Source organism: Molothrus ater, chromosome 14, assembly GCF_012460135.2.
Source record: "Molothrus ater isolate BHLD 08-10-18 breed brown headed cowbird chromosome 14, BPBGC_Mater_1.1, whole genome shotgun sequence".
NCBI lineage: Eukaryota > Metazoa > Chordata > Aves > Passeriformes > Icteridae > Molothrus > Molothrus ater.
In genome coordinates this window covers 5,083,465-5,096,124 of record NC_050491.2, presented here as the reverse complement: position 1 = coordinate 5,096,124, position 12,660 = coordinate 5,083,465, and the positions used below count along the sequence as shown (strand labels likewise).

The window sequence follows — 12,660 nt, the reverse complement described above, 5'->3', positions numbered from 1 at the left end:
ACAACCTGACTTTGGTTAAGTTTCAGAAAATTTAATCAGTTCTTCAAATTCACATAGTTAAAAAAATTGTAAATTTTAACAGTTGTTCCTGAAAGGGAGCAATTTGAAGAGGGAGAATAGTCTATCACTGCTTTCACATTTAACAAGTTTTGGGGTTGGGAGTGTTGGGACATCTGCTGACACTAATTCCTGTGATTAAGCAGCTGTGGGCCATTCTTCAAGTACAAGTCCTTATCCTCCTTTTTTGTTGTTGGTTTGGTTTTATGATCAGGACATATTTTAACTGGGGACAGATGAAAGAAAGAGAGGGCATGTTCACTTATTTATTTTCTGATAGATCATGAAAAAAATAAATAATGAAGAATGATTAAACCAACAAACTTTCTTTAATAAATTAATAGCAGCATCACAAAACCCTGATGTGAATGACCCAAAGAAAGTTGGGTAGGTGACAGTTTTTAACCATTCAGAGAAATGTTCTCCCCTGCTGGCTGGGAGGAACGCAGGCGCTGTAAGGCAGTCAGTCCCCTTGGCTCTTCATCCAGACAAGAGATGGACATCAGAACAGGTCCAGCTGAGGTTAGCATATTTACAGTTCTGGCGCTGAATTTTTTTTAAAAACACTTATAAAAATTCTGAAAATTTGTTCAATTCTCATTATTTACATCCAAATATAGCAGGTTCCCTTTTTGCCCATACAACAGAACTGGTAAGGGTGAGACATGAAGGCTCCCATGCGAAGACAATGCCTGTGTGAACACTTACACTGAGCTCCAGCTGGAAAATGAGCTATTCACACAACTTACACATGTGCTAGAAGCTACTGTAATTCAACTTATTGCTAAATGCTTTCAAAGTCTGCGGTTGGTTCTGAAAGATATATATATATATATATATATGTGTATATATATATAAGTACAAACTCACACGTGTGTATATATATATATACACACACATATACATGTTTGGAAGAGATGTGCTATACATTCACCCAAAGGGGAAAAAAAATTAAAATGCACTGTGATTTTTCTGATTTTTCTGTACTTTTTGAGATAATAAAGTCTGACTCAGGGTAAAGGGCAGTTGCTGAAGGTGCAACTGTGTCTCTGGCCAGTGGTTTTCCTGCTGATTACTTGACCTTTTTGGAGAGGCAAGTGGATTCCCAAGCATTCAAGCCCATGGTGGTATCTTCAGGCTGGCACATGGAGCAGCTCTGCTGCCTTCTGCAAGCAGTGAGCTGCACTCTGCACTGGGATACCTCATCTGCCTGCAGGGAAGTACTATGGATTTATCCCAGGAGGGGATGAGGGAGAGAGGATGATCAGCTTCAGTGCATCATTCTGGGATCAACCCAGCAGCAGATACAACCCAAATGTTGTGTTTTAGTAGTGGCCTCAGCAAGGTTGTAGCTGCACCCAGCCATGCAACAGCACCTCAAGCACTGGCAGAATTTTCCAGTTTTTCTACAAGTTAGTTTTAATGGAAAGAACACAGGAAGCTGAGAGTACAAGCAACTCATGTAAATAAAATGTGATTTATCCATGCCTAGTGCAAGCTTCTGTGTTCTGACAATTATCTTAGCCAGAGGCTGTCAGTGATGCTAAATGAATCCATGTTAGATGGGCACTGCAGCATCTGTGTAGTAGTTAATGAAGATATAAAAACCTTATGGGTGATATCTGGCATTAGACAATACTCCACATGAGGAAATCTGCATGAGAGGCATCACCCCAGAGGCACAGTGCCAGAAAGACACAGTACCTTGGAGGGTTTGTCTACATAGGAATGCAGAGGAAAATTAATTCAAATTATACATGGTGTGTATTAAAAGCAGATTACTTAAAATACATTCAATCCCAATGTGGATGCTTTCATTAAAGATGTAAGTGGTGTTAATATGATATACTCTAATTTACTTTGGGAGTAAAATGGAATAAATCAAATTTTAAAGTTACTCCAGATTCATACTCCATGCAGACCAGCTCCAGGTCTGCTTCCCTGCTGTCCCTGGTCACCATTTGCTTTAGAACAGTGTCACCAGCAAATGATTCCAGTCACATGCTCTGTTCAGCTCTGCCCAGCCCCTCCTGAGACAAGAGCAGGGACCCTCTCTTACTCCTCTCTCCAGCTCTCCCCAGGCAGGCACATCCTGCTGCTCACAGCCTGACCCTGACAGCACCACACACAGAGAACCTTCTGCTCTGTGCCCAAAGCACTGTTCTGTCACCAGCACTGGGATGCAAAATAAAAGCAAATGCCAAACCAGCTAAAGAATATCTAGATGTGAGGAGTGAGAAGAGCAGAGATTTGGGCTCTTCCAAAGCCAGAGTGCTCTTCTTCAGACAGGCCAAAGCCCCTGGTCCTCCAGCAATCTGTGAAGGCAGAGCTGGCCACACAGCCTGCTCCACCCCAGAGCTGATGGTTATCTGCAAGACCAGAGGAGGGCTTTTAATGAATCCTAGGCCTTCCATTTACTGGATGTTTGAACTAGATAACTGCGGATCACTCTGCTTCTCACACTTCTTCTCCAGCCCAAGTGATCCCAGCCAGGACTGCAAAACCACATTCCCTGCCTTTCTTAGGGGAGCCAGAGCCTCCTGAGGGACAGAAAGAAAACAGCAGGATTGGAGAGGGAGCCAGAATCTAACAAAGGTCCCTTGAAGTGCAAGATTGACCCAGTATGGCAGAAGCCACTACACATAACAGGACATATCTGGCCAGGTGCCTGCACGACCACGACGCTGTTGAGATGTCTCTCTGCCAGATTTCTGTAAAGTCTTTACACGGCACAAATAGGGGTGAGGATTTAAAGTATATATTTACTGTCAACTTGAAAAAGAAAGTTATACTGACCAAGTCTAATAGCATGTATTTGATATATAACTATTAACGTGCCATTCTGGACTCCAGCAAATTCCACCTGAGATAAATATTCAGCATTTTTGTTCATGCACTGGAAGAAGAATTCAAACATTTTGTCCATGACATATGCAAAGTAACTAATAGTTCTGATCTAGTATTAACAGTAAATATAGAACCTTAAACTTCACTGCAGTATATTAATATATATTATTTTAAGTACTGGACTGGAAAGACAATTTTTTTTTCTCTTTAAAAAAAACGAAAGCTTTGTTCAGAATGCAATATTTACATAGTCCTTTGACCAACACTTACATTTTTACACAATATATTTTGGCTACAGATACCCTGTAGCAAAGGTCTGTGAGAGTCACTTTTACACACAGCTCACTCGTTCACTTACAACATTACAGCTGTTTATGGAGAGCTCTGAAGTCCCTGGTTGCATCTCAAGGCCCTCCTCAGCTTCATCCAGTTCCATGCTATTGAACTCGTTGCCATTTCTATAACTGGTTAAAGTCAGGTCTTTCCCATACAAAGCTGTTGAGGCCACGTTCAGACACTGGTTCTGCCTCAGGGCTGACTTTTTGCCAGGCCTGTACTGGCAGCGGATGTAGTTGGAGAAAGCCCTGCGGTAGGTTTTGTTGAAGAGGGTGTACACCAGGGGATTGACCCCGGAGCACACGTACCCCACCCAAACAAACACATCCAGGAGCTCACTCAACAGGTCTTTGTCGCAGGCTTCCTTGCAAAGGACAGACATGACATTAGTGATGAAAAACGGGCACCACATGATGAGGAACAGAAAGAAGACGATGCCCAGGACCTTGGAGGCTCTTCGCTCGTTGTTGATGGACTGCATCGTTCCTTTCCGAAACAGCACCGCCTCCTTATTGACAGGGGAGTTCAAGTGGGAGGCCCCCTCGTGATTGTGAAGCATTGAAATGTTCTCTGTGTTGTTTTCCTTCTTGAGGCAGTTCACACTGCTCCTCCTCTGCTTGGGCACCTCTCCACACATGAACACCGTGGCCTGTCTCTGCAGCACCTGGACAGTCAGGCAATACGTGATCACCATGATGATGAGGGGGATGAAGAAAGCCATGAAGGATCCAATGAGGACGAAGTTCTCGTCGTTCAGGACGCAGGTCCCATTTACAAACACCCGGGAGTCATCCTGCAAACCAATGACTGGAATAGGCATGGATATCCCTAGGAAAATGAAACCAAAAAGGAGACTGTTACCTTTGGAGACAGGGCTCCAAAGAGGCAGCAGAGACAATGCAGGTCCTGCACACATTCCAGCTCACTGCCTAAAGCTGCTCGGAAGAGAAGTTACTGTGTCACAGACATCTTTTATGAAAAATCCTTTCCTTAGGATTTTTCCTCCTGAGAAGCTGAGAGGCCTCAGGAACAAAATGTAACCAATGGTTATCTGCTGCTGTGGATGCAACAGGTGCATCTGGGATTGGGCTCATGTGGTTGTTTCTAATTAATGGCCAATCACAGTCGGCTGGCTCAGACACAAGCCTTTGTTATCATTCCTTCTTTTCTATTCTTAGCTAGCCTTCTGATGAAATCCTTTCTTCTATTCTTTTAGAATAGTTTTAATATAATATAGATCATAAAATAATAAATCAAGCCTTCTGAAACATGGAGTCAGAACCTCGTCTCTTCCCTCATCCTCTGACCCCTGTGAACACAGTCACAGTTACTGATTCCAGGTGAAAGGGAAAACATCCAACAACACTCCTGGGAGCACAGCTCCAGGGCAGGACACCCTCCTCCAGGAACAGCAGCAGCTTTGCTGGGCTCCACAGCTGACTCAGTGAATGCAGCCTAACTCCTACTTTTCTAGCATTAATTGGAATTTGTGGGTGTAGAAAAGGCAGTCACCACTCTGCTGTGTTCCAGCTGACCACTCCATACCCACCAGTTTGAGGGGGATAGACTGAAATCACTGTCATAGGGTAGAAAGGAGCAAAAAAAAAAAAAATTCAAAATACGAAAGCACTACAGCTATGAAGATTCAAGAGCAAGATTCTCACAGTAATTAAAATAACCCTGACAGAAAAATAGCCACTTTTGCCATGGCATCACAGACACACGGAAGCAAAGTTCTGGATCTCAGGAGAGTTGTGCACAATCTCAGTGCAAACAGAAAGTGGTCTCTGCAAGATGTCACTCAAATATTTTTCATGTGTACTGAGATCCAAACTTCATCCCTTGATCTGTGAAGCTCAGTCCCACATCAGGACAGACCCAAAACCTTCCAGAAGCAACAATATATTTTGGAATGCCACAACCCATGTGCACAGGAAAACATGTGGTGGGCCAGACCTAGTTAAAGCATCATGGGTACATCTAGTCCTGTCTCGTGTCTTTGGCGAGTACCAGAATTTTAGAGCCATGGTACAAAATAGGTACAAAATGGGGCAGCTGTAAGCATTATACCTTAGAAAATTCCAAAGCAAGAATTTGCATCCAGATCTCATTTTTAAAATAACCTTTGAGAGATTTATCTTCATGATAAATCTTATGAATCCTTCATTTCTAACTCCACAATACTCAGTGGCATTCAGTTCCACAATCTCTCTGTTTTTCATCTGAACCAAGTGTTTCTTGCTCATTTAAATTTGCTTTCTGATAATTTCCTTTGACTCCCCTCAGGATGTGTATTGTGAGAAACAGTGAATAATCACTATCTGGTCACCTTTTCCACCTTCTTAATGATTTTATAGACCTGTTATCATCTCTCCTGTCTGACATCTCTTTTGGAGCTGAAGAATACTATTCTGTTCACTCTCTCTCCTCATGCCAAACTCATTCTATGCTTTTGATTATCTCTCTTTATTTCTCATTAAGTTCTTTCTTGCCCTTTTAAAGAAACAAAAAAGCCGATGCACATCCGAGCAGCTAGAGAGCAACAGAGTGAATTCTGTGCTCCCCTCTGGGCACTGGCTGCCATGGAGCACCACTCCTCAGTGGTCTGTGTGGCTGTGGCCATGCCCTCCTTGAGCTCCTCTACCCAAGAAATAACAACACTGAGACCACTGTTGTGTCTGAATTGATTTTTTGGAGTTGCTGTGAACATCACAGGTTCAAAAAGCTAATCCTGTGGGACTCTAAATTTCTTAACACGAAGAATTACATGCTTAAGAGATTAACCAGGGCATTTTTACTACTCCAGCTAAGTGTTTTTCAGGATTCTGGGGAATTCATCTGCAATTTGTCATTACCAGAAAATTACCATTTGGCAGTAATCAAGTGATGGAATTTCTTTTGAAAATTAAGGATGATAGATGCCTTCTGTGACTGGAGCATGTGTTTTCTTAGCTCAGTACTAGTTCCAGGTTTTGCTCTTCCTTCCCTCTACATGCCAGTGCTCATGAGTTCACCTTTGGCAAGGCAGCTGCCTCCTTTCTGATATGTTATCTGTTATCTTCCTTGTGCCAATTCCCTGCCACTGCAATAACCTTCACCTCATAAACCCATCGTTAAAGACATCATCCTAATGCCTTGGCTCCATCAAACCACACACATGTGGGCAATGGTGGAAGTTAGACTGAGCACTCTTTACACAAAGAAGAAATCTAAATTAGGTCCATGGCATTACACTGGGGTTATATTTGCGTGTATAATTTTATGCTTTAGTGCCCTCTGTAACACCTAACCTTTGAAATGAAACTCCAAAATGAATGAAAGTTCATTCATGAAGTAGTCATCATTTAAGCTGGTGTTATTGCTTTAGCCAAGGGAAATGAGATGAGGTTTTGGGATATCTTCACACATAAACTGACATTTATGTGACACACATAAGGTACATTTGGGAAGAATAACCTAGTTCTGGGATATGATGGATAAACAAATCAAGAGCACTGATGGCAGCCTAAAACCCTGCATGAGCATGAGATAGCTCAGCCTTAATGACAGGGAATGAGGGGGCAGCTGCTGAAAAAGTGGAAAAATGGAAAAGTGTCTCTTACCTCTCACATAAGAAAGTGAGATTTCAAACTGAGAATGCACAGAAGAAAGAGAGCACTAAGTCTTTATTTGCCCTTTCTTCCAGCCTGGTAAAAACCCATCATTAAGAGCAGTAGGAAGAAAGATGCCCTCAGATGAGCTGGCCACATGCTTTGATTCAGCTGTGAGCTGGATTCAGCACTGCTCAGGGGGCAGCACTACCCTCATCTCTAATGCCTTCCTTCACCTCACACCTCTCCTTTGAAACTTGTCTTTAATACATGATTTATCACCAATCCACTGCACAATTGAGTCTGAAAGGGAACCAATTCTGTACACACCTTGGGACTGACTCACAGGGAGAAGTGTGAAAGGTCTCAGACACCTCAGAGGGGCTCCCTTCATGGGGGATTACTGCAAAATCACTGCTGCCACCATCCCAAATGCACTAAAACCTGCTTGCAGACACAGTCACAGCCTGGCCCTGGTTTCAGCAGGGGTGCCTTGATCAACCCTGAGCATTCCAAGGCTCCTGGACATGGATGAACACAGATGCCTGCCTGACTTGAGTTCTGCTCTTTGAGCAAGTGCAGAGAAGGCATCCAGCTCCACTTGACTCAAGCAGTCCACAGCACTAACAGTGCAGATTATTTACCTGTCCATAATTTAAGAACTGAGGTGGTCAGAGAATACCAAACTGCCCACAGCAGTGCAGGAGGGTGAGTGTCAAATCAGGCAAGAGGCTCTGAAGCTGCCTGCTGTCCACAGCCTTTTGTCAGTGCAGCCCTCTGAGCCCCAGTGCAGAGCATTCCTGACACACTCTTCATCAACAAACATCAGGCTGACGTGGTGAGCTGAAGCCTCCAGCCTCAGAGGCATTTTCCAGTTGTGTCAAATAACCCTTTCTAACTAAGGTGCAGCAAATTCCCCAAAAGAGGCAGTGCTGCTCCAAAAACTTGCAAGGTTAAAGCGCTGCATATCACAGAGCTCCTCAGAGCAAGCTTGGTCCTGTTGTTTGAAGTCTGAGCAGTGCCTGGCACAGCTGATTTGCCCCAGCAAGAAGATACAACCAGCCAGTCAGGCAAGAGCCAGGTCCCTGCTCTGGGCACCCTTCTGCCAGGCAGCAGCTTGAGCAGGACATCCCTTTACACCACAGCAGAGAAAGTGAATGTGATTTTTTTCCTCCTTTAACTTGTTTGTCAGAGCAGCAGGAAGCCACAGAAAGAAGGATCCTCTGGATTACAAATCCAATTACAAGCGTTGTCCTAACTGCTGCCTGTCAGCTTTAAAGATGTCCTCAAGCCAGTAGAAATGTTCACCAAATGGAGCTGACATGATACTGTGGGCACAGAGTAACAGATGCTCTCACAGATTTTAAATTAATAAAACAAAACCCAAATGACTACAAATACAGATTTATAAAATATTTACTAGAGAAAAAGTTGGCTAAAAAGTCCAAATTTATATTCACAGATACTTTGACTTAAATGAAAAACAATATATTTTTTGTGTTTAATACCTTGTTTTCTTCAGTGAAAGCCCAGGAGCCTGACAGAGATTACAGAGATTACTGAATAGCTGTGTCTTTGATGGTTATTTCTACTAAAAAAGGCAAGAATTTCCACTCTTCTACGAGAGCACATTTTCTCCAAGGACAACTACCTAACTAAAGAAAACAGAGGCATATGGGTTTACTCTGACTTTCCATGTGTGGAATTCTCAGGGCTGAATACAAGAGTGGTCACATTTTGCTGTAGCTCCAGGAGCTTGGGAAGGCCAGGGACCACCTCTCCTGGGGTCAGCACTGAATTCAAAGTCTGCTGTGTCCATGGGAAGAGCTCTGCTGCTGCAGGTGGCTCTGGACCTCACTGCCACTCTCCAGACATTTACAGACAATTGAAAAGGAGAAAGCAGAGAGAAAGCTGTGTGCCAAACAAGTCTGTGTAAAAACAAGGACACTGCTGAACATTACATGTTCAAATCCACATCTTTAACCTCATATTTAAACAAACATAAGTGAAAATAAACCTCATATTTAAAATAAAACAAATCTGTTTGGTTTCTTAACTGTCTCACAAAGTTCCTGCATATTTTCTCTCATTCAAACAGTGAAAAGCAAACCCCACCAGCCAGCAGCCTCCTGCAGTATGCAAGAAAATACACTGGGTTTAGAAACCAAAGCTCTTCAGAGGAAAATTGAAGAATTTTGACCTCTGAAGTGTTCAAAATGACTAAAATTCCATATTGTTCCCATATTTCAGCAGACTAACTGCAGTGCCTTTCATGTACTAATATTGCAACAATGCCCCTTCAGGGCTGGATTAGCTCTAGTTTTATCTGACCATTCCAATAAAACAATTGTGCCAGCCTTGTATTGGTTGAAAGCCAAAGACAGAAGGGGGATGAACTTTGAAGGATCTCCCTGCCCACAGCAAGCACAACTGCAAACAGATGAAAGCCATTAGTGACTGTGCCTGGATGAGCTGCTGACCTTTACTCAAACCTTGGGAGAGCACTGAGCAACCTGAGCCAGATGGAAAACCAGCAAACAACAGTAAAAGACAGAAGAAATAGATTACTTTCCCACTTGCCCTTCTATTTTGCTCAATTACTTCTGTTGGTTTGCACAGTTTCTGACTGTGCATTTGAAGGAGGGTGATGGGGATCCTGCTCACACCAGAGCCCTGCCAGGGCTGGGCTGCCCCAGGTAATCCTGGACTGATGCTCAGGAGCAGAACCTCAGACACAAACATCAGCATCCCCCTTGCTCATGGGAACAGACCTGGTGGGATGGTCAGTCTAATTTCTGTCCACATTCTTCACACACTGTCACCATCTGCTGCTGTCCCAGGCAAAACCTTTCACTGACATCCAGTGACAAGATCAAACCAATCCAAGCACCCTGAAATCACCTGGAATCCCAAGCTACTTTCCTTGCTATGAATTCAGCCTGTTATCAGCCAATATGTTCTTCTTCACCTTGATAATTCTTGTGTGCTGGGGAGATCAATGACCCTCTTGGGAATCATGGAACAAGCGCTCAATCAAAAAAATGTCTGTAGATAAAATAACTTTGTAGACAACTCAAACAAGTGGGAAACAGGCAGATGACACCTTAGTGTTTTGCTCTAGGTCATAAAGCAAATACTTCTGTCTCACCCAGGACCAGAAGGCAGGTCTGAAAAGTTTTAGGAGCAGAAGCCACCTCTACTGCTCTACAAGAGGCAACCTGCAGCCCAGCTTGCAATGCTAGTGCCACCTCTGCACTCTGGTGAGGCAAACCAAAGTTATCAGATCAGCACCACCACAGCACCTCTGCCTACAGACCAACCAACTACAATCCCCATGCTCCCAAGAGAAGAATTTTAGTCAAACATACCCTGTCAGACATTCAGTGTCAAATAGAAAAAGGCAAAAAAAATTAAAATACATTAATACAGTATATTTTAAAAAAAATCTCCCAAATCTGGAGAGGTATTAAGCTTCCTTAAGCTTTACTAGTATGCAACCATTTTCCCAGCAATATATGTGGTTGCTGTCCTACTGTTAAGGCAGGGCTCATAGTCAGGAATGTGTATGTTTTTCCAGGAGATGGAGGGTGATTGTCTAACCCCTGCTTTGCCAGTAACAGTGGTTTCAGCACTGCTTCCTTGTGTCCAAGTGATGAGCCACAGAGCCTGCCTGCTTAGTGGGAAAGGTTTGAGCAAAATCCCAAATGAACACATTTTGACCTTCCATGTGCTGGAAGTCTTCTTCATCAGCAGTGGTTTTGCCCTTTTCCCATGAAATCTGTCCAGACATTTGTGCTAACCTGAAGCCTGCAAAGAAATTCCTGGGGTTTTGGTCTTGTCCCAAAGCATGACCTCCCAGGAGCAGCTCCAGCCCAGCACAGAGCAAAGGGTGCCAGGAGCAAACACATCCCACCAGCAGAGGAGCCATGGAAATGCCCTTGCTGGGCTGCCCCTGACCCCAGAGACACTGATGGGCTGAAATGCAAACCAGAGCAAACCCTGCATGTGCTCTGGAGCTGTGACCTCAGGGAGCTCTGAGAGCTGTTCCAGGCCCCCTTTGTCTCCATGCAGCACCTGCCCTCAGCACATCCCCCTGCCCTAGGAGAGCACAATTCCTTTTGGATCAGTGGTGCCCTCCAGGATTGTCTCCAGTGAGAGAGGGGCAAGGCTTAGCTGGTGCCTGGAGGCTCTTGAAATGCATCATTAGAGCAGCTTGCTGGCATGAGGCTGCTCAGCCCCTGAGAGAGACAAACACTCAGGGCAGAAACAAAAAGGTGTTAGATGTAAGTTCACTTAGTCTGAGATGAGTTTTCACTGATCCTCACAGCACACATTTATACTTTTCATATTCTTCCATATTTCTATAAATAGTTCTCCTCGGTAAAACAATGAAGCACTATGAAAGTTAAATGGGGATTTAAATTTCATTTTTAAATCTGAATGGTTTCTCGTATACACAAACCTCAGGTACCTCCCTGAAATCAAAATTATAATCTCATTAATGAGTCAGAGAAAGAATGAAAATGTTTTCAAACATGCACACACAGACACACAGACACACACACACAGTTTGTGGCATCTTCTTATGGCAGACCCTATCTTGGTCACTTATGAACTAAATTGAATTTACACTGCTTGTGAGGATGTGAAACTGTGAGCTGGGAAATTGGTAGCATGTGTAATTTCAGCTCTCTAGAGCAAATGGCCAAACCTTGAACACCCCAGGAAGCAGAGGAAAAGCCTTTCAATATATATTTGGGTCACAAGGAACTGCAGAATTAAAACATTTCAGTTATTTTCATATGAGAGGCAATGTGTGTGTACCTCCACATCAATTAAGTGCTTTCATTCAGATTTTCAAAGGGATAATTTGTTTATTTTAATGTTTCCCAGTTAACACTTTCTCCTGTGTGACCCAGAGTGCTCCCAGGGTTTGGCTGTTCCTCACCACTGCTGAGCCCTGCATGGGGACCTCCACCCACCATCCTCACAGCAGGGCAGAGGAGGCTGGTGAAATGGCCAAGTCCTCAAGTTACTGGTGAAAACTTTGAAACTACACAAAGTCTGAAATCTTGAAGCAATACCAAGATTCTGCCAGCAGGCTCACACCTAAAATTGATTTTCATTTTCAATTGTGAGCATATTTCTGTTGCCTGTGTTTTAATTTCCAGCCTCAGCACAGTGCTATCTACCACAAAACTAATTTTTACAAGCCCAGCCCTTCACAGCAGCCACTTTAACTGAAGACAAAAATCTTGCTCAAGTTATGTTTGCTAAAGCACAAGACAACTGTCTGTGATGTACTTTTATCTGGAACAAAGAGAACTTTGCAAAAGACCTATTCACAAAGAAATTGTCAAGAGACAGGAGGACTCTGTTATGTTCCCCTACTTTAAAACCTAATCATAAGTTTAGGCTTGTGCACCTTGACAAATTTGTAGCTCAATGAGCAAAAGAACCTCTTTTACATTTTGCTGTCAGCACTAACACTTCAGAAAAATGGAATGCAAAAGCTACTGAATTAAGATAAATTACATGCTTTTTACTTCATATTTTGAATTCTGATTCAGAAACTGAATTCAGGATTCTTTGCATGGAATGCATTTAAAAGTTTCCTCATCTGAAGCAGGATTTAGGAATTGCAAACTGACCAGTCTGCACTTAAGTTCTGCTTTGAATTTGATGCTTAATCACAAACAGAAATGCACAAATTCTTTTGTGGCACTTAACACCAAAATGAGGATGAATTCATTTAACCTATTTCATCCTCCTGAAATTAGCACAGGATTTCACCAGGCCTTTCCAAGTGACAGGTAAGGGAGTTAAGAAC

The 12,660-nt window shown here is 43.1% G+C and overlaps 1 protein-coding gene across 3 annotated transcripts in view; it reads right to left on the bottom strand.

Annotated features, from left to right (window-relative positions):
- Window positions 1-309: 309 nt before the first annotated feature.
- Window positions 310-12,660, bottom strand: part of HTR2C (5-hydroxytryptamine receptor 2C) — a 218,492-nt gene continuing 206,141 nt past the window's right edge. For all 3 annotated transcript variants that reach the window (XM_036401896.2, XM_036401894.1, XM_054516298.1), the window contains one exon: window positions 310-4,068. In XM_036401896.2, the coding sequence (XP_036257789.1) occupies window positions 3,236-4,068 (833 nt within the window). In that variant the 3' untranslated portion in view covers window positions 310-3,235. The remainder of the gene's footprint in view (window positions 4,069-12,660) is intronic.